This window comes from Azolla caroliniana, unplaced genomic scaffold (genome assembly GCF_043228905.1).
Source record: "Azolla caroliniana isolate FFs.n. ecotype wild unplaced genomic scaffold, voAzoCaro1.0.p SCAF_3, whole genome shotgun sequence".
Taxonomy (NCBI): domain Eukaryota; kingdom Viridiplantae; phylum Streptophyta; class Polypodiopsida; order Salviniales; family Salviniaceae; genus Azolla; species Azolla caroliniana.
In genome coordinates this window covers 2,807,098-2,834,056 of record NW_028230438.1, presented here as the reverse complement: position 1 = coordinate 2,834,056, position 26,959 = coordinate 2,807,098, and the positions used below count along the sequence as shown (strand labels likewise).

General features: G+C 36.3%; 1 protein-coding gene and 1 long non-coding RNA gene across 2 annotated transcripts; both read left to right on the top strand.

The window, feature by feature from the left end:
* The first annotated feature begins 3,925 nt into the window (after positions 1–3,925).
* Positions 3,926–4,874, top strand: LOC147865870 (uncharacterized). Its single transcript, XR_015529446.1, has 3 exons — positions 3,926–4,288; positions 4,391–4,451; positions 4,657–4,874. It is a non-coding gene; the product is annotated as an uncharacterized LOC147865870 (long non-coding RNA).
* Positions 4,875–22,167: 17,293 nt separating this feature from the next.
* Positions 22,168–23,652, top strand: LOC147865869 (putative UPF0481 protein At3g02645). The gene has a single exon (XM_087317505.1). It carries the CDS (start codon positions 22,168–22,170, stop codon positions 23,611–23,613), a length of 1,446 nt encoding a protein of 481 aa, XP_087173631.1. The 3' UTR covers positions 23,614–23,652.
* Positions 23,653–26,959: the final 3,307 nt, after the last annotated feature.

The following is a 26,959-nucleotide window of genomic DNA, read 5'->3' as shown; positions in this document are numbered from 1 at the left end:
AAGGATAATAATGCAGAAATGTGGTCTTTGAAGGGTGTCTATGGAGCTAACATTACTTATGTCTTGAGGGTTGTGAGTGGAGTTGACAATCATGTTAGTCAATTTTGTGCTTAGGTATATTAAAAGTCTCGCATGATATGATGATGTGGTATTAACCTCATTGTTGTATTGTTATTATTGATGGGCATTGTGAGACTTGACATAAAGTGTGAGCAACCAATAGCTTTGTCGTAGCATTATCAAAGAACTTATTATTGGTAAATTATTGAAAAATAGCACAATAACAACATTTCATTATGATTGTATTAGTTATAAGTTACCTAAAAGAAGAAGTAAGTAATGTCCATCTCAAATCAACACGATTAGAACCTTTTGTACACAATGAGCAGATAATGGGGGAGATATCCATGTCTCTTACCTTTTGCTTAAACGATGTTACTTTTTTATCATTACACGTAATCCTAAAGATACTTCCACCAGCTTTACTAAATTTGGTAGTTCACAATGCCACTACTGATATTCCCTTCATTCATTAAATCTTTTGCATGTGTCTATGGAAATCCATTTACAGTAGTAAAATATTGGATATCAATCACCTTAAAATATTGGGAATTACACTCATTCCATACAAACAGCAGCAATTCATGAATGAAGACGGTATCGATGGTGACCATAAGTTGGAGGCACTCAAATCTATACTTGGGGAGATTGAAATAGATGGAGTTTAGGTCATTCCAGTCGGGGATGAGACGTTGCATCAGCACTTTCACATCTGATAGCCCATGCCTCTCCATGAATATCTTCACGCATAGTCCCTTGCGGTGGTCTAAAGGAGACTCCCCAAGGTTTTGTATATACAATGGTCCAATGGTGAGGATCTCAGGGCAATATGAGAGTGGCTTCACCTCCAACAATGCTTGGTGAGGTGTTGAAATCATCGAAATTTCTGTGGGCTTATGTGTATCAGCATCGAGAAAAGCATTCTCGATCTTTATTGTCATGTAGTGGCTCCATTCATCTTCATTGAAATTATTTTGGTGATGTTCTGCAGTCGGACGGTTTTTATGGCTAGGAGGCATTTCCTTGTTGATATTCTCTTGATACCTTATTGTGGAAGTATCAGTCCTAGTGCAAGGAGGTTCCTCAACCCATGCTTAATACAGCCCGGATTAGAAGTAGGTCTCAAATTAACACGAACAATCTCAGAAAAAAAGGCTGTCAATTGAAATCCGTAAACAATGTATGGAAACACTGTTAATAACAATAATAATGTTGTGAAGGAATTCATGGAAAGACATGGGTAATCAGATGTGGAAGAGCAAAAGCCATATATCCTTATCCCTGAACCCCATGAACATAGGCGCATCCATTCATCTATTTAGAAAGACAGAGATAAGAATAACATAAGCATATGTATGGGGCCAGTAATCATTTCATTTTCCATAAAGATCAAATGTCTCTTCGATATGTCTTAATCAATTCCCGTACAATGTAACGTGTCCACTCAAGGGATCATCTTCTTTTTAATTTCGTGATCATGACTGAGTTTTTGTGTATATAAGTAGTCAATGATCATGCCAAGAGATACTAATTAAACTAGTGTAAATGTTACAAAGACAAATATGTCATGATCGGGTGGGTCTACTTAGTACTATGAGATGTTGATTATGGTATGGATTCTAAAGCTATGCATTCATATTAGAGGATTAAGGTTTTTCCATCAATCAAACATCCTATTGCTACACCAAAAATTAGTTTAGTAGCATAGTGAATCTGGTGGTCCTACATTAAAAATATACGTTTCTGAATTCTTATTAATGTGACTTACTTTTCAATGCACCATTTTCTTTTTCCTTTTTCCATTTTCTCTCATATGATTGTTGCCCATCTAGAACAAGAGCCTTGATACTTGTATTTTAAAGGTTAAATGTTTAAAAAAGGGACAAGTATCCTCAAAAAACGGAGAAGTGTCATTCCAAAAAGACCCAAAGTCAAAGGGAGCAAGAATTCATCAATAAAGACATTATGCTCAATTGTTGTATTAGGGAGAGGCTTAACTTATGGTTGTTAAGATTATGGGGGTCTCGACTCTCTATTAAGGAATGAGGTGTGTCATGACTCACGAGTTGTCCCAATACATTAGATATCTAATGTTTATTTATGAATTTCTTCACTCAGTGTCTTACTAATGTTTTTCGAAGTACCAACCCTTTACGACCCAACCCATAACTCGAGGTCGATTTCACGGGCAGTCGAATCCTCTAGCATTGACTTGGCATTGCCTGACTCGACACTGTTGAATGATTCGACTTTGGACCATCAGACCCAAACACCCGATCAGGCTAGCCTAGTCTTACCAAGAAGAGCCGAAACACTGTCACAGCCTCTAGAGAGGTATTCTCCTAGAATCTTCTTTATGGACGTCGTTGAGCTGACATCATATGAAGAAGCATCGGCATGCGCCGATTCGGCCAAGTGGCAATTAGCGATGGAGTTGGAGATTAACTCCATCCAGCAAAATAAAACATAGGACCTAGTTGAACTACCGCACAATTAACATGCTATTCCGTGCAAATGGGTCTATCGAGTCAAAGAGATGTCGTATTCTGCATGTACCAAGTATAAGGCCAGATTAGTCTCGAAGGGTTTCTGATGTGGCGCCTACTTCGACGAGATCTTTTCCTCAGGGGTGAAAATGACAACCCTTTGATTCCTACTCTGCATTGTGCCAACAGAGAATTTGGAGTTGATTCAACTAGATGTAAAAACGACATTCCTCCATGGTGACCTCGAGGAAGAAATTTATATGGAACAACCGAAAGGCTTTATGGCATCAAGACAAGAACATCTAATTTGCCTACTCAAGAAGAATCTATATAGCCTATGATATGGCAAGATTTGGCACCAATACGATTCAAACCCATGACCTTATGTTACATGGGTGAGCCAGTCCTAAGCCTCTAAGTTGTTCTTTCTTGTATATTCTCTTTATATAGTATATCATTTATTATTATCATTATCATTACCATCTCTCTATTATATACTTCATATAAGTCTCTATTTCACTAGATGCCATTGTCAAATATAAGGGTCGAACCCATGACCAGCTGGTCTCGATTGGGCAACCTTACCAACTGAGCTACATCCATCTAGGCTCTCTCACTTTCTCCCTCTCTCCCTTTTCGGTAAAAGCATACACTTTATATTAATTGTATGTAAAATCCACTTAGGTACAACACATCTTAGTCTCTTCTACCTATCATATGCGTATGTAGGGAGAAGGACGACCTGTAATGCTATTAAAACCCTGAATAAACATTTGAGGAAATGATACCCACATGCTCTAACATCCAAAAATTCCACATGAGAATACCTTTGAGCTTCTTTATACATGCTTTTACCCCATGTCTATTATCAAACATGAAAGCATTACTCATATTCCAACTGTGTTGTAGACCCCAATAACGTAAAAATGGGAACAATATCTCCATCGCATCATTTGATCCATTTTGAACATATTGAGAAATAACCCATTGTTGCGGTCTCAAACAACAACGGGTTAAAACTTTCTGGGAATTATTGGTAAATATAGTTAAAGGTGAATATGATAGCTATAAGGGTTGTGGAAATGGGCCTAACCGGAAAAGAAAGCGACTTAGAAGAGTCTGGTCAACCATTCCTATTTTGTTGGATGCAACAGGGGAAGATGTAAAGTGGAATTATGTTCCACCTCGATGGTTGTTTCCGCCACCAGCGCCATTTATATTGAACACAGCCGTTTAGGATGAGTGCGTGAGGAAAGTGTAAACTGTTTTTGTGTTGTAAATACAGGTTTTCCACGGACATTGGCAACAAGCTAATCGACGAGAGGGCTGATGTGGAAAGAAGGAAGAATGGTAAGAGAAAAGGATGGGGTAGGGTGGCGGGGTCATAGTCGACAATCGTGAGTGGGTGGGGAATTTTTACACTAATTTTTGTTTTTAATACAGGTTTTTCGTCAACAGTGCAAGATGTTAATCGGCAAGAGGGCTGACGTGGACTGAATGAAGAATTTCTTGTTTTGTGATAAGGATGAGGGAAGATGGCGGGGGGGTCGAAGCCATCTATCATGAGTGAGGAAACTTTGAGATTAACTGTTTTGTTATTGATACAGGTTTTTTTCGTGGACATTGGTCATGACGATAATTGGCTACACGGTTGATGTGGATTGAACGAAGAAATTTTCTGTGTGAAAGTGATAAGGTTGAGTGAAGATGGTGGGGAGGGTGAAGCCGACTATAACGAGTGGGTGAGAAGATGTTTACACTAATTTTGTGTTGATCAATACAGGATATGCGTGGACATTGCCATCGTGTTAATTGGTGAGATGGCTGATGTCGACTGTATGCAGAATTTCTGTGTTAAGGATGAGTGAAGATGGTGGGGAGGGTGAAGCCGACTATAACGAGTGGGTGAGGAAATGTTTACATTAATTTTGTGTTGATCAATACAGGATATGCGTGGACATTGCTACCGTGGTATTTGGTGAGATGGCTGATGTCGACTGAATGAAGAATTATTGTGTTAAGGATGAGTGAAGATGGTGGGGAGGGTCGAAGCCAATGTGCAGGAGTGGGTGAGGACATGTTTTAAACTAAGTTTTTGTTGATTATACAGGATATGCGTGGACATTGGAACCAGGTTAATCGGTGAGATGGCTGATGTCGACTAAAGGAAGAAATATTTGTGGTGAGGATGAGTGAAGATGGTGGGGAGGGTCGAAGCCAATCATCACGAGTGGCTTGAAGAAGACTACGGCCAAGAAGTAGCAGATTACCTCAATGGCTTGATTGGAGAGAGCAGTTTTGTATTACCTAAGTGGTACAAAAGGACATTCACAAAGGAAAATTAAAGGCCAAGGAACGGGAACAGCTATTGCACAACCAGGAATTTGTTTATAGGTTGAATATGGGTATACTAAAGAGCTTCAGTATATGTGGAATCACATTCAGCCAACGTTGGCTGCAACATGATGTTTTTTTAGAGGCCATAACAAATGCCATCTTTATTTGGTCCCTGTTTTTACGATATATACTTATGGAGTGGAAACTATTATGTACAATTTGTAGATTGCCTTTGGCATTGTTAATTTTAATACCAATGGAGCATATTTTTTATGGAAAAAACAACGGGTTAAAACTTGCCAAATGTCCGATAAGTACTTCCAAAGGGTACACTCTATATGACGTTTAATGAACCTATGTGTATTATCCTCCAATGAAACGGTGTGAAAGAAGCAAGTGCCAGACCCTAGTCCTCGTCTCTTTAAGGCTGAACCTAATGGGAGCCCACCAATAATGAATCTCTATATGAATACCTTTGTAGAAAATGGTAGATGGGAAAGCCAACCACATTGTAATATTTTCCACCACCTTGTATCTAACTTACATATATTCCACAACCTTGTTGTTTTTGGAGATAGCCAAGATATTGATGCTATCGCATGATGATACAATATTTTTGTAGTGACCTGTAACAAGCGTGTACCATCTTGTAATCACCAATGTACCTAAGGTGCAAAATTTGTTTGCAATGGCAAAGATTCTTGCAACAATGGTATATCTTGTAATTTCTCCCAAATAAATCCATAATTTGGGGGAATACATAACCATCATTTGGGACTTCAAAATCCGACATACTTTGAGATTCATTATCAATCACACCTTCTAAATGTACAATCCCTAATTGAAATAAATGATTGAATGGAGATCTCAACTAAATCTATTTTCCATGCCAAAACAACACACGAGAAGAAACAAGTAATTCATTTTGTAATGAATTACAATATTGTCAATCACTTGATGGTTCCCATTTAAAAACAGATAATGCATCTTGTCACAATCTTACCAAATGTTGTCCACAAAGAATGTCAAATCTTTAGAGGAATACTTCTATTTAGTAGTGACCACCATGATGCTTGAATGTTTGTTTTCCCATGCATCAATCCTTCATGCGCAATAAAATATTGCATCATAGATATCCATGGTTGAGCTTGTTGAAATATATGTCATAATAATGGAAATCTACGTGCCATCAAATGCCTTTCCAAATCCAATATTACTGCACCACCTAACCTTTTAGGAGTAGCTAAATGGTCCCATCAAATCTATGTAACTCCCATCATTTCTCCCTTCCACCACAACATGAACCAAATAGGTTGTAACATGTTTTGTAATGCCTTCTTAATCCAAGGAAGTAAAGGCACAAAATATAACAACATGGGTATCAAGATACATTGCACCACTTTGAGTCGTACATGAAAGGGCCATAATTGAGACTTCCAATACATAAATTTGTCCTTTAATTTACTACCAATCCAATCAATCAATTAAACATTTGTAGCATCAATGCGCAATGGATAGCCCAAATATCGATAAATTGATCCTCGTGTAATCACTAACCCTCGCCATCCTAAACATTCCAAATCACTCTCCGTACAAGAAATAAGGCGAGACTTCCTCCAATTTAGATACAACCCTGAAGCCAAAGCAAATTGATCCTAAACTTGCATACTCCTTTTAAGATTTTCTTTTGAGGCTTGTAAAAACATAAAAGAATAATTAGTCGATGCTTGTGCTACCAATTGTCCACCAGAAGGAAGATGCAAACCTACAAAATCACCACTAGTCGCAAGATTTGACAACATTACTAACAAAGGATGTGTAGCAATAACAAATAACAATGGGCTTAGTGGACATTCTTGCTGCACAGATCTAGTAAGAAACACTTTTGGAGTGACTCCGACATTAAGCATCACACACGAGGTTGCATTTTGCCTTAGCAAAAAGATAAGTCGAGACATACAAGGACCAAACCCCATATTATACATCACACTTGAGAGGAATGACCAATTAACATGATTATATGCTTTTACAAATCTAATTGCAGCATAATCATTTCTTGATGTGTATGTTGAGCATAATCGGTAGCCATTTGAACATTCAAAACATTATGCAATATATTTCTACTTGTAACAAAACCATATTGAGATGGATAAATATGTTGAGGTAAGAACTTTTTAAGTCATTTGGATCATATCTTTGCGAACACTTTGTCCAACCCTCCCATCAATGAAATAGGCCTCCATTGATGAAATGACTCCAGAGATGGTACCTTTGGTATCAATTTGATTAAGCCCACCTTCCAGCTCTAAGGCATGAAACCAAAATCCCAACATTGTTGAAACGTTTGCGTGAATGAACTCTTAAGCATGCTAGCATACTTCTTAAGATTTTCATTTGTAACACCATCCCAGCTAGAGCTTTTACCATTGGGAAGGTATAACAATACATTTTCCACCTCAGCATCTTCAAAATTAACATCCAATTCTTGACAAATATTTGTATTGACGACATTCCCAATTACATTGTGAAACTCTTGTCGTGCTTTCAAGATGTCCTCATTAATAATCAACTCGGGCCCAATCAAATACTTAAATGAGTAATACATAACAATGTCATCCCCTATCTTAATTTGTACCACATTTGAACAAGCATATGGTGGTCTTAATCCTTGACAAAACATATGAGGTTATGATTGATTATTTATAAATCCCTCCTTTAGTTGATGTAGTCTTATCTATTGATGACTTTGACAAGCAAATTCTTCACAATGCCCTATACTTGAACTTGAACATCCAAAAGCTCTTCATCATGCGGATTATTCATCAATAGTACATTGCATCACATAAGAATATATGAAAACTTATCATTCAATTTCTTACGTCTCTTAGCATTAGCCATACCATACATACGATTAATATCATTGATGTTTTGTAGTGTTGTATCCCATGCATCCCATCCTTTTGAAAAAACTTGTTCTGAAAACATGCCAAAAATTTGTTGCATATAGGCATCAAATAAGTAATGTAATAATAAAGAAGAATTAAACCTCAAAGGAACTCGATGAAGCAATGTTTTGTACATATCTAACCCATGTTTTTTAAACTCAAAACATATGGGAAAATGATATGATGTCACAACCTCTTGCATAACGGACTCATCATGCATAACATACATTCTATCTAACGTACTCCATGTTTTCCTATATTGCATACTAGACTGAAATGTAAACCCAACCTCATCTTGATGCAACCATTTCCACACATCCAACTTCAAAACCGTTGATGGCAATTTGTCCCAAACTGCTTGCTCAGGAGAATCCATCAATGAGAATCGTGAATTAGATTGTAAAGCATCAACATACATATTAAAATCACACATTAACAAACCAACATGGCTCACTAATCGTCATGGATACATTGAAGCCCATAACTCAATGTGTTGATTAGCATTATTACGTGCATAGATTCGTACCAATGACATCAAATCCTCAAAATACTTGACTTCCATCAGCAAAAAACGTCCATATGGATCATTATAGACAATATGTGGATAAAACGAATCCTCAACATACTTGACTTCCATCAGCAAAAAACGTCCATATGGATCATTATAGACAATATGTGGATAAAACGAATCACAAATAATCATAACAACCCTTGGATAATGATGTGATAACTATCCTGCATAATATGCGGAATATCCACGCAAATGTAACACAAATCCTGCTAAATCATGACAACCCTTGGATAATGATGTGATAACTATCCTGCATAATATGTGGAATATCCACGCAAATGTAACACAAATCCTGCTAAATCATGACATTTATGTTCAACTGCACATGATATATCCCAATCTTTATCAAATAAAGTTTTCCATAATATATATTTCTTATGAAGAGAAGATGCGCCTCTCACATTCCATGATGCCACTTTCATTTAACACCTTTGGTAAGATATTGCTCTTTATGAGCAAGTGTATTCATGAATGTACTAACTACTTGTTTAAGAGCTGCATAAGGATTCGTGTGTACTCCATCCCCTCCACCAATATTAAGGATTTGTTGTTTGGTTCTATGAGAACGAAGTCCTTGATTTAATTGAGGTCGTACCACCTTTCTTGAAGAATCAAATTGTAGTTGGTTGGACAATCTCTGATTTCGCACCTGTTTCTACCAAGGATTTTTCTTAAACCCCTCCTTCAATCTCAAATTATCTTTTGGTAATGCCTTACCATTAGTATTTTTTGATTCTCTTTGTATGGCAACACCCTTCCCTTTTATCTTATGCTTTACTTCATGTCGATCTCCATCTCCAATATCTATGCCACCATTAATACATACTCCATTCTCCTCCCCAACACCTCTAACATGACCATGAACTTTAGGATCTCCTTCTAACCCATGAGATGTTCCCTCATCCATGACCATATCAACCATTGAGAAAATATCCTTCCCAACATCTTCCTTATTTTTCCTTTTTCACATTATTTTCTAGGGATAGTTCACTGTGATATTGGCATTAAGCCATCAAATGCCCCAATTTACCACATTTAAAACAATGTCCTACAAAAGTTTCCCATTGAAGCTTAAAAAGAAATCGACAAAATTGAGATGCATTGATACTCAACCACCTTGGAAGTTTACAACTTGTCTCCCTTAACATGCAAAATCTAGGTAGTTCTCTAATACCTTGGCCTTAGTCAAGATTGTGATATCTTCTAGCGTGGCAATGAGCAGGTTCATGATAATGGCATAGATAGTGAAGTCAAATATTTCTTTGGAGATTTGTTCATGTGCAATGAGGTTCCTCAACACAGCCTCTGTGTTATCTTCCACCACAAGACGTGGAAGATCGAGCTGATGTTTCTTCTTGTCATACTTGATCACTAATGTGTTACCTTCACAAGAGTTAAACTACACTCCTGCTTTGGAGAGGTTAGATGCAGTCAGAGGGCGGTCGCTATGTTTCTTCCTCTTTTCCGATCCATGATTAAACTAGCCAAAGAATTTAGAGCGTCTAGATATTGTTGGAAGGCAATCAGGTTGCTTCTTGCTCAGTCTCCAGCCCCATAGAATTGTGAAGAGTTGCAAACATCTACTTGGATTCATAGATTTATTTGGCTCTCTAGATTGTTCAGCTGATTTCCATGTGTACCAAACATATAGGCAATCGAGTAGATGCTCAAAGTTCAGTTGCCTCCTTGCGTTGGTTTTGTTTCATTATCCTTGCATTTAAGGTGAAGAAGATTTTTGTATCCTTGCCTCCATTCATGCAACCTACTGATGAAGAATGGATTGTTTACTAAAACAAAGTATTTCAAGCATTTCAGAAGATCATCCTCATTAAAGCAGGGTGATTCCTTTGGGATGTTTATGATTCTCTTTAGGAATGACATGGGAATCTAGTTGCGAATTAGCAGCAAGTCCCTCCATATTTGGGATTCCGTAATGTCATTGTTAATAAATGTGTACTCTTCAGAATCGGAGTAATTCTCCGTTGAGAACATAAAGAATTCGTGAAAGAAGACAGTGTCAACAGTGACCATAAGTCTCATGGACTCAAACTTGTAAGTCAGCATATCCAAATAGACGTCGCGAAGTTCCTCGGTCTCGGACTCAGGGATGAGCTTTTCCATGAGCCCTTCAACATTTGATATCCCATATCTTTCCATGAATTTCTTCACGCAAAGTGCCTTCCATTTATTAATAGGGGAAGGATTGAGGTTTTGATACAGTGGGCCAATGGTCAAGATCCATGGGCTACATGATTGCGGCTTAATGTTAAACAGTGCTCACGGGACAAACCTAATCACTTTGTCTTGTTGGAAAGTAGATTTGGTGACAACCTTCGGATGAACTACCTTACCAATCTCTTTCTTCATCCGGTCTTTCCATTTTTCATGTTGCGGTTGAGTTGATGAAACTGCTTGACAAGAAAGTTATGGATAGTAGGGATGGGATTATATGGATGCTCATATTGGGCCATTTGTTTCCCATGGGAAGCGTAATTCATCATTATCATCTTCTTCTTTTTCTTTTTCTTTTTCTCTAGTTGTTGTTCCATAAGCTTGATCTACTTTCTTTAGAATGAGTATTGTCTTTATGGAGTAGAAAGTTTTCTTTAGGGAGTAGATAGTTCTAAGATATGTTGATCATTCACGATCTACTCGTTGGTCTTTATAGGGGCTTTGAAGACTCCGAAGAAGTCTTCAAATTTGTTGTTCGTGTCCATGTGAGGTGTAGAAACTTTGTGGGTTTGACTAAAAAGACAAAAATAGGTTGAAGTATCCTGTGATTTTCTATCTTTCTGCAACATACCCTTGGACAATCCTCATGTGCACACATTCAGAGGTTACATTTGCGGAGCACAATGATAAAATCTACCTACGTACCAACCCAATTACAGATAAAGAGATATTTAGATAGGTAGGTCCGAACACAAAATGTGACATTTAACCTAGGAAATCAAAGTTGTGCATTTTCAAAACCTCAATCCTCATGCGGGCGCATATAAAGGTCACATTTGCATAGCGCAATGATAAAATCTAACTATGTACTAACCCAATTATAGATAAGGAGATAGTTCAATAGGTAGGTCCGAACACAAGATGTGACATTTAACCTATGAAATCAAAGTTGTGCATTTTCAAGTAGAACACGAGAAAGCAAAAAAGGTGGGGTATTTGACTAAGGATATTCAATAAGAAAAACAAAACAGAAGAGAAACGTTTGGGGTGTCAAGACTAAGTCATTGACATCCAAGTAAAACACTTAAAAAAAAGGGGTCCATTGAAAACAACATATGTGCAGATGCAAGTTGCGACAATGAGAAAACTTAAGGATAATAATGCCAAAATGTGGTCTTCCAAGGGTATCTATGGAGCCAACATTATTTATGTCATGAGGGCTTGGAGTGGAATTTAACAATCATATTAGTTAATTTTGTGCTTAGGTATATTCAAATTCCAATATGTAGTGACCAAGTCTCGCATGATATGATGATGTTGTAGTAATCTCATTGTCGTATTGTTATTATTGACGGACATTCTGAGACTTGACATAAAGTGTGAGGAACCAATAGCTTTGTCTTAGCATTACCAAAGAACTTGTTATTGGTAAATGTAGCTACGTAAGAAAAATAGCACAATAACAGAATTTCATTATAATTGTGGTATTATTCGTTATAAAACTTAAGTTACCAAAAAGGAGAAGTAATTAATGTCAATCTCAAATAAAAAACTATTAGAACAGATAATGGGGGAGATTATTGTACAAAATGGGCTGATAATGGGGTAGATATCCATGTGTCTTACCTTTTGCTTAAACGATGTAACTTTTTCATCAGTACACGTAATCCTAAAGATACTTCCTCAAGCTTTACTAATTTTGATAGAGCAATACCACCACTAATATTCAGTTCATTCATTAAATCTTGCGCATGTGTCCATGGAAATCTATTTACAGCAGTAAAATATTGGATATCGATCACCTTAAAAGGACATACATTTTTCAAAAATGTTGGGATGTATTGCCAGAGTTAACTTACAAAGATCATGTCTTAGATTTTCAGTTCATCTCAGAAAGCCTTGATTCTTAGTTTGTTTGGAACATTGGCAAGTTCAGTCAACATGTTATTTGCTTAGTTGTTGGTTCGATATTTGGGATAGTCTGAATATGATATATAAAGCTGGGTGTGATTTATAGCTAGGAGAAGAGCTGTAAAATTAATTGCCGTTCTCACATAAATCAACTTTGGAAACGAAATGGTTTTGGAAATACATTTTGTGATAATTAGTTAATGTTGAAATCTAGGTAGAGTACAATTCCTCAGAAAATCTACAATCTATTTATCTATAATCTGTTCAATTTCGTAACCTACTGTACAATTTCAGATAGTGGCTGAAAATTCTCTTTTAGGTAGGCTTCTTGATATTGAGAGGTGAGGTTTCTTTTGTGATAAGGAGCTTTTCAGCCCTATTTCCTAGTGCGTGCCTCTCTGAGGACCATGCTGGACCTATTAATGACAGTAAACACAACACATGCGTGAAATACAATGCCGATCGTACTAATGTGATCATGTTTGTACATAAGTGTCGCGCTCTCTGTGACATATTAATGATAGTAAATTCAACAACTTCAGTTAAAATGATCGGCATTACTATGAACATTTGTATTAGACTAATTACGAATATATATTAAGGCAGAATCTCTGCAAAACAAAACCAATAAGAGCCCAAATCAATGCCTGTAAATAATGCGAATATCGGGGTTTGTCTATATACAAATCAACAAACGGAGAGAAAGCAAGTCTAAGTGGGACGTAGCCAAATTCGGTTTTGGATGCTCAATAATTCCTCATGAGAAGCTAGAATTTGTGAAAGAAGTCAATACACGTGAAATTAGAGCACTATATCAATAGGGAGTAGAAGTTGGAGTGAGCCAAAAGAGTGAGTAGGCCAGGCTGAACTCTATGTTGCTAAAGCAATAAAGCAATGAAGATGCCATGTCTTGTCGCAAGAAGATGACCAAGAAGAAGAACAAGATATTGTGCTTTAGTACTTCATTGCGATAATTACGAAATTTAACTCCCACAATATCTATTTCCATTAATGTACAGGCATCATGAATCGATTCACCATCAATACATAATCTTCCACAATTTCATAAAGCCAATGTTGTTTGTAAATCAATAAATACATAAATAAGGGGAAACAATGAACCAAAATGAATTCACAAATGAATAAATGAAGGTCAATACTTGATTGTGTGGAGTGTTTTTATTTTTCCCCTAGGGTTTGGAAGTTCGGTTGATTTAGGTATTTTGGTAATAACCTGCGATTGAATAGACTGTCTGAAACATTGAAGCTGAGAGCAGTAGAAATGCGGCAATGACCGAAATCCATAACCATGGCAGAGAAAAGAACTTTTCATGACACTGCATACAAGCAACGGCAACGGGAGGAATAGTGGGCCATTATATCAGGAATCTGACCATTATAGTAATGTGGTCACACATGTACAACAGATGTAAAATCTGATTAGAACTATTTGTCAAACTGATATGATTAGTTTGAGACAAGATGGGGATGAATTGAGACCTGACCAATTTATTTGAGACAAAATAATTAGTATTGTTTGGGCCAAACACTCTTAAATTAGTTACTACTCAGCGTCGTATTATGAGCTATAATTAGCACTAATAATAGCAATATTCATTAATGCTACATTCAAGTGACATTACTGCAAATATCAATTAAAGGCCATAAACCTTTAAAATTCTACTTACATTAACACATCATGTATTGTTAACCATTTATCTTTTTCTAAGGTGTTGGATAATCCTAATTTGAATATTTTTATTAGACTAATTACGAATGTATATTTAGGTAGAATCTTTGTAACAACGAGTCAATGATAACCAAAGTCAACGGATCTGAATAATACTAATGTGGACGTTTGTTACCATGACAACATTTGTCACAAATTTGTCCATAACAACATTTGTCCACCATATACAAATAAAAAAATAGATACAGTCTAGAAATGTTTCGTCCAAACACCCATATTTTAGGTTCACTTCATAAAGCCCCTTCCACCTTAGCCACAAGGGGTTCACACCATATGGTAATTGTGTAGACCTACTTCACAAGAGAAAAAGTTTCAAACAATAGTAACTATTTGTAGGAATAGTACAATGTCGTCGATTATATGAATAGTTGGTAAAGTCACTCGATGGGAAGTTATGGATAGTAGGAATGGGGTTATATGGATGTACATATTGGGCCATTTGTTTCCCATGTGAAGTATTATTCATCATCATCATGTTCTTCTTCTTCTTCTTTTGCTCTTCATGTTGTTTTTGCTCCATAAGCTTGATACTTTCTTTAAAATTAATATTCTAGTGTGTAAATGGAGTTTTCTTTAGAAAGTAGATAGTTCTTAGATATGTCGATCATTCATGATCTATTTGTTGGTCTTTGTAGGGGCTGTAAAGAGTCCAAAAGAAGTCTTCAAACTTGTTCTTCGCTTCCATGTGAGACGTAGGAAACTCCATGTCTGTGTATGACTAAAAAGAGAGAAATGCATTGAAGTATCCCATGATTTTTTATCATTCTGCCAGTTACCCTTGGACAATCCTCATGCACACACACACACACACACACACATGCACATAGGCCACCTTTGTGAGCACAATAATGAAATTTACCTATATACTAGTACCCAATTATAGATAAAGATATAGTTAACTGGGTAGGTAAGTACCCAAGATGTGGGACATATAACCTCAGGGACCAAAATTATAACAATCGGCAACAATTTAGTTCAGTTCGGTTTGATTTGAGAGGGTCCAAACTGAGCCATTTAAAATTTTCGAAACCTGAACCGAACCCTTAAACATTTTTCAAACCGTTAAACCATTAAATTGTAAAACCCGTGGTTTCGTGGTTCAGTTTCGGTTTTGAACTTAGGTTAAATTTTTAAATTTACAATATTTCATTATTTTAAATTTTTAAAATTTTAAAGATGTTCCTAAAACGTGAGAATAAGGTCTAAAAATGAAAATTTGTTAAAAATATTTTTTAAAAATTTTTAAATTTAAAAAAAAACAAAAACAATTGTTATACTGTTTAAACCGCGGTTTCTTACTAATGAAACCGAATCGAAAACATACCGAATCATTTTTAAAAACGCAAACTTGAACTAAACCAAACCATTGAAGCCGTTAAGCCATTAATCCACGGTTTTGCGGTTTGGTTTGGTTCAAACTGAAATGTTGCCGATTGTTACAAAGTTGAGCATTTTCCATGTAGCCTCGGCGTTAGGAACATGAGAAAGCAAAAAAGGAAGGGTAGTTGACTAAGGATATTTGATCAAAAAGAAGAAACGAAAAGAAAAACTTTTGGGGTGTCAAGAAAAAGGAGGGCTAGTTAAGTAAGTAGTAACAATATCTGATAAAACAATAGAAAGAAAACATAACCTTTTGGGGTGTCAATAAAAAGGATTTTAATTAAAAAAGAAAAACTTTTGGGGTATCAAGAACAAGCCATTGAAATAGAAGTAACACACATAAAGTGGGCAATGGAAAACAATATATGTGCATATGCAACCTACTACAATGAGCTATGAAGGTTGTCCAACGACCCAACAATCGTGTTAGTGTATCATGTCAAATAAATTATGTCGTGAGAGTTGTGTGTGGAGCCTTCAATCCAATTGCTCAACCTTGTGCTTGAGTATTATTAAAAACTAAATGATAGTTAACTAACTTAAATATGTCGTGATCAAGTTCGGTATGAGATGATAATGTGGTAGTAACCCCATTTGTGGTATTGTTATGATTTATGGATATTATGAGACTTGGACAAAAAGTATGTGGAACCTTTGTTCAAGGATTACCAAAGAACTTAGTATTAGTTAAGTGTATCATAACCTACAAAAATGGGACAATAATTGCTTCACATATATTGAGACTCCTTTGTTAGTTTTTTTTGTATAAGTTGGACTATTTATATTGTTGATTTGGAGACGGACATGGCTTCATTGTATTTTCTTTGTCTCTAAAGATTGGTTACATGTGTTTCTTATTTATCTTTACCTACAAAGATTGACTATGGTCATATTTGTAATATTAGACTGTTTTGTACATGTAATTGTAATACCAATGGAGGATATTTTCCATGAATAACAAAAGTGGGACGATAATAGAAATTGTAGAATTTCATTACAAATTTGCGACAATTTGATATGAGAGATTTTGAAACAAAATACTAGTACTGTGATCACATTTGTACAACACATGTAAAATCTGATCAAATCTAAGTCTCAAACTAACATGTATATTTTGAGGAAAAAAGGAGCTAAATCCACTCTTGATCAATTTGATTGGGAGGGAAACAATCCGAATAAAAATGATGGATAGTTTGGTGTAAATGTTATTAAATTGGTCATTACTCATCATATTACGAGCTCTAATTAGCACTAGTGACACCAGCATTCATGAACACTACTTACAAGTGACATCATTGCAAAGGTAAATTAAAACACACCGATGCCATTGGGAAACACTCATAGTCATTGTGGTTATTGCAAACTTTAAGACATTAATTTCTACTAAGATTAAGACATGACATGAATTTTTTCTACGTTGAATTGAATCTAAACGTGGAATTGACGCTATTTTCATCTACAAACATGTCTTGTACTTGTAATGCGTAAATCTATTTTTTATACTTGTAACAAATCACTGAATAATACATGAATCACGACATGGTTTGTCTTAAGAGAAATATCAGATCGGAACTTTGGATCAAAGCTAGGATGGTCGCCCATGTTCTCATAAGCAATTAACTAACTGCTTAGGGTTACAATGATTCCTTCATACTTGATCTTCGACTACTTCATCTTCCATAATTATAAGCTTGATTTGTTTATAAATCAAAACAATCGTACCAATCAAAGTAGATGGTTGCAATGGAGAAGATTTGGCTCCATATCTTTAGAATAGTCGTACCAATCAAAATGAATTGCAAGGAATGGATGATTTATCTCAACAATATATGTCTTTCCTCTATTCCCCGTTAATACTTAACTTTTAAATTACTGATTTCCATGTCTCTTTTTTGCATGTGAATTTCTTTGTCATTTTCACCTCATTAAGAGAGAGAGAGAAAAAGAGACTTGGCATAAGTATTGTTACCTACTTTAGCACCGTGTACATGTAACGCTTAAATGTATCTCTGATACTTGTAATCGATTACTCAATAATGCATGAATCACTAGCGGATTTATCTTAAGCTCAATATTGGAGGTATTGTAGAGGTTGTGGTAATAGCGTAGGGTACATCATGGGTAAAACTGACAACAATTCATGCCAGTTGCTATCTCTTGCTCTTTATCTATCTATTTACTAGTAAAGAAAAAACTGAGAGATAAGAATAGAGAGAAAATTAGGGGAAAGAGACACCAAAATGAATGCCATTTTTCATTGGAAGCTCAAATACTCTATTCAAAATTTATTTCATTCTTGTGCAATTTCAGAGAGTGGCCGTGAACTCTCTTATAGGTAAGCTTGTTGATTTTGAGAGGCGAAGTTGTTTCTCAGCCCAATTCGATAGTGCGTTCCTCTATGTCTACCATGTGCTCTGTGTAGAATTCAACAACTATACAAATAGAGAATGATTGTTAGAGAGAGAGATCACACATACATAAAATTTGTTCTATATTGGTTGTGTAATGTTACATTAGCCAAAATGGCTTGATTGTAGAGTCAATGGACATAAAGTTATCTCTCTTCAATGAACAAGTTTCTCTAAAGTCTAATAATAATTAACTCATCGTAATTACTTATTTTTAATAATAATAAAAATAAAATATTTCCACACTCCCCCTTAAGCTAAATATTATTTTATTCAAAAATATTGTCGTTCGAAGAATAATTTGGCATTGTTAGACCAATCTTTCGTACCAAGCGGCATGCTTTGTTTGAGGTACTTGGCTTTGTTAGAAAATCGGCCCACATTAGTGTTTTATACGCATACTTCAAATCTAGGTTCTTCTCTTCAATTAAGTCTCGTAGAAACTAACTGATGCTTGAAAGAGACATGTTGAATATTGTCACTCATTTTCGGATTACAAGCTAACTTTATACAAGATTGATTATCACAACGAAGGATTACTTTAGAAGTCTTAAACAAGTTAAGTTCTTCAAGTATAGAATGAATTCATATTCCTTCTTTAACAGCGAGGGCGACAGCTACATATTTAGCTTCGGTTGAAGATAGAGCGACCGTTGTTTGCTTCTTAGATGTCCATGCTATAGCGACTCCAACGAGACAATATACGAAACCACTTGTTGACTTACGACCATCAATATTCCCTCCCCAATCTGAATCTGTCCAACCTGACAATTTTGATGGATTGGTCCATCCTTCAAGATTCATGTTGACAGACTCTGATTGTGATCTAGATTAAGTTACCACCATATCTTTTGTTCGTTGTAGGTAACGGAGTAGTCGTTTTAAAGCTTGCCAATGTTTCTGTCCAGAATCTTACATAAATCTTAAATGAATTCCAGTGGTAAAACATCAATCGGGACATGTACAACTAATAAGGTAGCGTATACATCCAATAATTTGCTTGTAAGCAACATTGAGCATTTCATCTCGTTCTTTAATAGTTCTTGGAGCATCTTCGATCGATAATTTGCACGGAGCTCCCAAATCGTGGGGTGGCTCATGTCGCGTGATTGACTCCAGTCATGGCCGATCGTGCTTGGTTGTCCCCCTCCCCATGATTCTTACGGATCAATGACCAACCAAGAGTCTCAATTCCCCACCCTCTGAGAAGCATAGATTTAAAGTGGCTCACTTTGTTTCAGAAAAGCCTATGTATGAACAAGGCTTAATATTACTTCCTCACCTAGCTATCCGCTGCTGGGGGTAGGTCCCGGTGGAGAAATCATAGACACATTCTCATACTTTTGTTTCCGGAGTACTTCATTTGATTTCTTCCGCGGTTTTAGGTTTTGGGGGTATCTACCACGCTCTCATCGGCCCGAAACTCTAGAAGAATACTTTCCATTCTTTGGCTATGTTTGGAAAGACAAAAACAAGATGACCACGATTTTGGGTATCCCTCTAATACTACTGGGTCTTGGTGCCTTCTTATTAGTGTTCAAAGCACTTTATTTTGGAGGTATGTAAAAGTCAATTCTATTTTTGGTCAAGTCCCGCATATTTATAGAATTTGAAAAACCTATTGGAATCTTCTAGCAATCTATCTATCCATAATGGTTCAATTCTCTTAGTCTTGTCTCGAGATATATCTTTGCTAGGGAATGAATCCCTCACTGAGCAGACCCTCCATCTGCCCGAAACTAGAGGATGCTTTTGCTCCCTCGTCAAAAAAAGTAGTCGACGAGAGGATTTGTTGCCTATGATGCGTCAAAAAACCAATCCAAGTACAAGTAATTCGGGTTTTCGCTCGTTTCCTGCTTCAATGCATTCTCCAAAGGAAGTGATTTCCTATTCATCTACGAGATCCTTTGTCATTGTTATGGACAATTTTGTGACAAATGCTTACATTAGTATTATTCACAAGCATTGATTTTGGTCACCGTTGCCTCGTTATTGCAAAGATTCTACCTAAATATATATTCGTAATTAGTCTAAGAAAAATGTTCAGACTAGGATTATCATAGAGCTTAGAAAAACATAAAAGCTTAACAAAACATGATGCCTTAATGTTAGTAGAATTTTTAAGGGATACGGCCCGCAATAAACGCAATGACTATGACTGTTTCCCAATGGCATTTTTGGGTTTTAATTGATATTCGTAGTAATGTCACTTGGATGCAGCATTAAAGAATATTGGTGTCATTAGTGCTAATTAGAGCTCATAATACGACCTGTAGCGTGAGAAATAATTAGCATTAATGACACCAATATTCTTTAATGCTGCATCCAAGTTCTTGTCCCCTTTTTCTTTTTAGTAACACTTTGATTAGTAGTGGGAAACCTCAAAGTTCTTGTACCATTCTTGTCTCAAACTATTCATATCCGTTTGAGAAATGATTCTGATCAGATTATACATATGTTGTACGAGTGTCATTTTACAGCCCTTCCTACGAAATTGGGAATTGATGATCTTTACTTTCTTACATTGGGAATCATGTAATGCGTTTTGTTCTTCATAGGATGGCTTGAGCGCGCTACTGCTGCTTGTTTGTGGAACCTCTCAAGCTGCTCCTACAGAGCCATGGTATGTCTGTATCAATCATGGAGAGAAGGATCTCATGGGGTGTTTCTTCCTTTACCCTTATCTCATGCTACAGCCATGACCTTCTATCGTCCATAAAATCCTCGAGACCCTAAAATCTTTTTTCCTAGGTAATTCCTTCATAAATCTTCTTCTCCTCCTCCTGCAGAGAAGGATCTGCGATGATGAAGACAAACGCAGGAATGAATGAAACAAAATTCTGATGCCTCAGATCACCAGACGGACAAATTTTGTGAATTTCCAAATGCATAATTCGTTCGGTGACAAACGAATCCACTCACCTGAGACTACGGAACTGTTTAATGCGAAATTTGGTCATCAGAGCAGGGCGAAACTTGTGGAAGAAATTGAAAGAGGAAATGTATATGCTACCTATAGTACCTACTATTCATCATCAATAGATATTCATTCATGTTTGGTGGCTTACACTTTATTGTTCCTGTCTTAAAGTCATAGTTTTGGGGAAATAGAGACCTTAGTCTTTGGAACATTTGGATAAGATTATATTGACACAGTCATATTTTAAAGTATTCACATATATTTCTTATATGTGATATCACTCAAATTCGCAATATTAAGCATAACGCATGCAGTTTTAAAGTCATTATCAGTAGTTATATAGTTGTTTCATGGATGGGGTATTGAGTGGGACACTCCCAGCGCGGGTTTGAAAGGTTGCCTTTATGGAAGTAATTTTACATTCAAAATGCTCTCCACAATTTGGTGGAGATCTTTATTGTATATATATATATATATAAGCTTGAGGTAGTATCCAGAAGCAACAAGTCGAATGGTTTCTTGGATAATTCGACGATTATCCTACACAACTGTTCTAAATCAACATTGTCCTAACTCTACTCCATACTAAGTAGTTTTTTTCTATGCGTTGCACATACATACGTACATACATACATACATACACATACATACGTATTTTCAAATTATAATGAAAATGACACAATCATGATTTAAGATTCCATTATTACTCATTATTTAAACATAAGTTTATCTGCTACATAACCATAATTTGTGAAGATTGAAGATGAATCGAAGACTTGTGAATTGAAGACTTGTCTTTTCAAATTAATAATGTTGGTTCGAGACCCAGTTCTGATCAGATCTCGAGAGCTATGTTGGGCATAACTGTAATTACAGTTATGTATTTTGTAAAACCAATCACATAACTGTCATCGGTGTCGTGATCTGTCATTGATTGGACCACAGAAAGGGACGTACTAACAACTTAGGGCCCACTAAAGAAAGAGTTCACCTCACAAATCAGGAAATAGCTTAATTCATGGCTCCACACATATTGCTAATCATGCAGGGAATTTCACACATTCGCATTCTTATTTCTCTCTCTCATTCTCTATCCTTATCATACACAGATAAATAGATTCATAGAATATAGATTTTCGTATCGTCTGAGGGCAGGATTAACTCATAGAGATGCATAATAAGATCTAATCCTAAAACAAAGTAGTCAAAGAAGAAGAAGAGATTGGTATGAGTTTCACATTCAACATCACAATTCCAATGGATGAACCTGATCATCAACCCCCCAACTTCACCAAAGATGAATGGAGACTTTACATGAATGAGAAGATCAATCTGGATGTTGATGATTCACCTATGTTGAAGCAAAGTTGGATGATTTTGAAGCCTCCCCAGGCATTACTCGAAGTGCAGCCACAGTCATATAACCCTAAATTAGTGACCATTGGTCCATTGTATCAAACACTTAAGCCTTCCCCCATTGATAAATGTAAGGCACTATGTGTGAACAAATTCATGGAAAGACAAGGAATATCAGCTGTGGAAGATCTCATGCAATACCTCATCTCTGATCAACCACATGAACTTAGCCACATTTATAATCTTAACCTCCCCCAATCTGACTTTAAGTGGCTCCAACTTCTGGTCTGTGTCGACACCGTCTTCATTCATGAATTCTTGCTGATTCTGTCATCACCTCAATCTATGGAGTTTAGTTGCAGGTACTTTGCCACTTTCATCTTTAATGACTATACACTCGCCATGAGATTACTGAGGGACTTGCTGTTGATCGGCAACCAAATTCCCATGGCATTTCTAAAGAAGATTTGTAGCAATCAATACTTCTCATTGGCTGATCTTGAGAAAACCGTGAGCAGTTTGATAATCTACCGTAATCCATTCTTCTCAAGCGACGTTGAAAAGAGTAAATTCTTAAGATTCCTTGAATCGAAAAACATAAAATTGGTCGAAATTTGCGAGCATCTACTTGATTCCCTCTATTTTTGTTGCACTGTCGAAGACAAAGAATCTAATTCTAGAGAATCCAGAAGAATATCTTTTTATTCATATGTCTCTTTTCTGAGCAAAAAGAGCAAGGATCTAGAAGCTCATGAGGAGACATCTTGCCGCCTCCCAACAGCGTCCCAACTCTACAGAGCCGGCATTCGGTTCGAGGCTTGTGAAGGTAACATATCGGTGATCAAGTACGACAAGACGAAACTTCAGCTCCATCTTCCACGCCTTATCGTGTATGACAAGACAGAGGATGTGTTGAGGAACCTCCTTGCATATGAACAAATGTCCGGAAAAGGATATGACTTCGCGATGTACGCTATCCTCATGGACTCGCTGATCGACACTGAAGAAGATCTTGCAATATTGAGTCGGGCCAAAGTATTGGAGAACAACTTGGGGAGTGATGAAAGGTTGGTGAAGATGTGGAACGACATGTGCATCAATGTGCTCTTGAGTTTGCCATCGGAAAGATGGAGAAATATGATCCATGATGTAAAGGCTCACCATTCCTCCCATTGGCTTCGCTTGTATGCGGAGTGTTATCAGAAGTTCTTTTCTCGGCCATGGTTATGGATTTCGGTCATTGCCGCATTTCTACTGCTCTCAGCTTCAGTAGTGCAGACAGTCTATACACTCTTAGGTTATTACTATAAAACCTAAAACAACCTAACATGAAACCCTAGTTCAAAAACAAAGAAGCTCCACACAATCTATTATTCATTTTGTGTGGAGCTCCACACAAACGAAGCTCCATACTAGATTGTGTGGAGCTTCGTTTATTATTCATTTTGGATTTCATTTTGGTTTATTAATATAATGTGTTTCCCGTTATTTATGTATTTATGTAAGTATAATCCACATTGGCTTTATGAAATTGTGGACGATTATGTACTGATGGTGAATCGTTTCATGATTCATGTAATAATGGAAACAGATATTGTCGGAGTTAAATTTAAGTAATGACGCAATGAAGTATTGAAGCGCGATTTTCTCTTAATGCATTATTGAGTAATTATTTGTTACGAGTATTGTTAATGGGTTTTAAGTGACAGTTGTAATAATATTAACTCAATGAATGGTGTCATGAGCATGTTTTTATGCCACTCGTGTTTCTTAACTCTACATAAAAAACCCTCTTCGATATACCTCCTAACTCCAAAACTTTATCTCTATAAGTATGCTAAATTAGCTGTAAGAAGGTGGTGTATAAAATTCTAATTCCCTAATATGAATGTAGCCCTTCAAACACATTAGCAAAGAAATTTGATTATAGGATGTCCAAAGCAAACTTACATTCATTAGGGACTCTGTTGACCAAATATGTCACTAACGAATGTAACTTTAGTTCCCAATGAAGTAGCTCGCCTACCACTTGCTCACCAAAAGAGATTTTGCATTTTTGCATTCTTATCTCCCCGCAATGTTGGGTAAATTCCTACGCATAATGTAAGCAAGCATGCCCTCTAGGGAGGGACTTTGTCAGACTAATGTGGGGAGACTAGGATGTGATTCTAGGTAAAGTTCTTTGAATCTAGCTAGTCCACATTCTCCAAAGTAGCTATTTTAACCCCATTAGACCTCATTTAGATGAAAATTAACATTAAAAGAAGTACAAGTTTAGACAAAGTATAAATATTTTTGTCTCCCCTCTCTTGTTCTCTACATTTATTTGATACAAGGAAAATTGAATGTCACTAAATATGCCCATAAACTTTGTTGGGCCAAACTGATTCCAAGGGACAAATACTTATTTGCACATTTGAAGATCTATTTGTTATTTTAGCATCAACCATAAATCTCTTCTAACACAATTCCTAGCACCACTTGTACAAATGTTCACATACATAATCGACATCATTAATGGGTTGATCTTCACAGAGGTGATATTTAAGGTCAACCTCTCCACTCTATCTATTATAATCACTATTAATAGAGATATGGAGGTATGGATTGTATTATCAAAAGGAAGCAGAGGGAATGGATATGTTGCAATGGTGTGTGTAGCTCAACAATATCATAGCAAAGCTTAGGGTTTTCAATAGTGTAAACCTAGCAGGAGCATGGAGTTTCCACACAAAATATATAAGATACAACTTGAAAGTAAAGTGGGATTAACTTAGCGGATCTAGCTTGTGCAAAACATGTCTGTCACTCTCGTAGACACCGGGAAAAAAGTGCCCATTTAAAACATAGTTTTTCAATTTTTAGATTGCATAAAAAAAAGAAACAAGAAGTTTTCTCATTACACTTGCCTCAAGCTCTACAGCTAAAATCAGGCATAGGAGCTATGATCCGTAAGACCTTCTTTGCTTTTCAGATTGTATGGAAAAAAAGGCAATTAACCTCTACCAGCCTACACAAAAACTATGATCTATCTTAGATCAAAGAGGATGAAATTTACTAGATTCCGAAACATGCATAACAACTATGTCTCTACTAGAGATCAAAGAGCAAGAAATTCACTAATTTGATTTGTGGGTGTCAGCCAATAGAACTCTTGCCCCGTTCTCCAATAAGACTTGAGGACAAGGTTTGGTAATGGAAATGGAGTGCATGTTCAATACGTAAGTATTGTAGTTAAGAAAAATGGCATGCCAATTTTTACTACCTCAATAATGAGCATCAATCTGGAGTAGGACAAATACATATTTATGACAATAGATCATTTGTTGTAGGACAAATGGTATGAAAGCTACATTTATGACAATATCTCAACAGATCAATGATGAACATCAAAATATGTTGTCGGACAATTGGTGTGGAATCCAGATTTATGAGATGTTGAACGTGACATTATCTTTTTCGTGTTTTAGACAATGACTCAAATTAGATTTGGCATAATATCTAGGTTTTTGTTTGAGAAATGAATAGGAAAACTTAAGAATCAAATTTTTATACCTTGAATTACCCCTATTACCTCTTATCATTTCCTTGAATAAAACTTTATTTAATAAATGGCCATTTTTGGAATTTGAATGCATCATGAAAGCTTTAGCACCAGTAGACAATGATATTGATTTACAATGGATGCACCATAGCTTATATACATAGCAGAGTGTCTAAGCATGATAGCAACAGAGGGTTGATACAATAGTTTGCTACACTCAATTTGTTCTTGCTTGTATACATAGGTTTACTAGTGTAATGGTTAACCAATCATCTACTCTCTTCACCACAATCAAGAGTTCTATGATCCTTGGCGTAAGATTGTTATTGAGAATCAAGCTCAAACTATTCTAGTGTGTGAACACACCCTTGAGAGTCTATGTGCACTCAAAGGTCAAAAGTCACCACTACTTTTGTATTATTCACTATGTGTCATAGAATCATATTCTATGACACATAACTAATGAGTTTCCACATTCCTCATGACCCATGAGCTTCGGTAGTTAATGAAGAGAGAAGGTGACTACATGAAGCACCCTCCTCCTACTTTGTAACATGTCGGTTAATCTCCTTTGAATATACATCTTCTTGAGTATTCTATTTTCATCTATCTTGTGTTTCTCTCCTCTCCTCTCCTCTTACACATACACACAACACACATCTCTTCTGCTACACAGAATCACACCATCGATTCTTTACATGGTATTAGAGCGCTTTGGAAGCTCGATCTAGCCCATCCATGTGTGTTGCATCTATGCCGACGATTCAAAAAGAACCGGCTTATTGCTACCGTAGTGTTGCTACATAGCTGATGTTCAAGCAAGAAGAAGAAGGAAGAAATCTACATCGATCATCATGAATACTCAAATGGAAGCGCTCCCTAGCAAAAAAAAAATCTTTTCTTTTCTCTTTTCTGTTAATATCCTTAATCAACCACCCCTCTTTTTTCTTGACACCCCAAATATTTCTTTTCATTTCTCTATTTATCAAATATCCTAAGTCAACTACCCCTCCATTTTCTTCTTGACACGTCCAAAGTTCTTCTTTTCTTTCCTTTTTTTTATCAAATATGGTTAACTACCCTGCTTTTTCTTCTTGACACGCATTTTTTTTTTTCTTT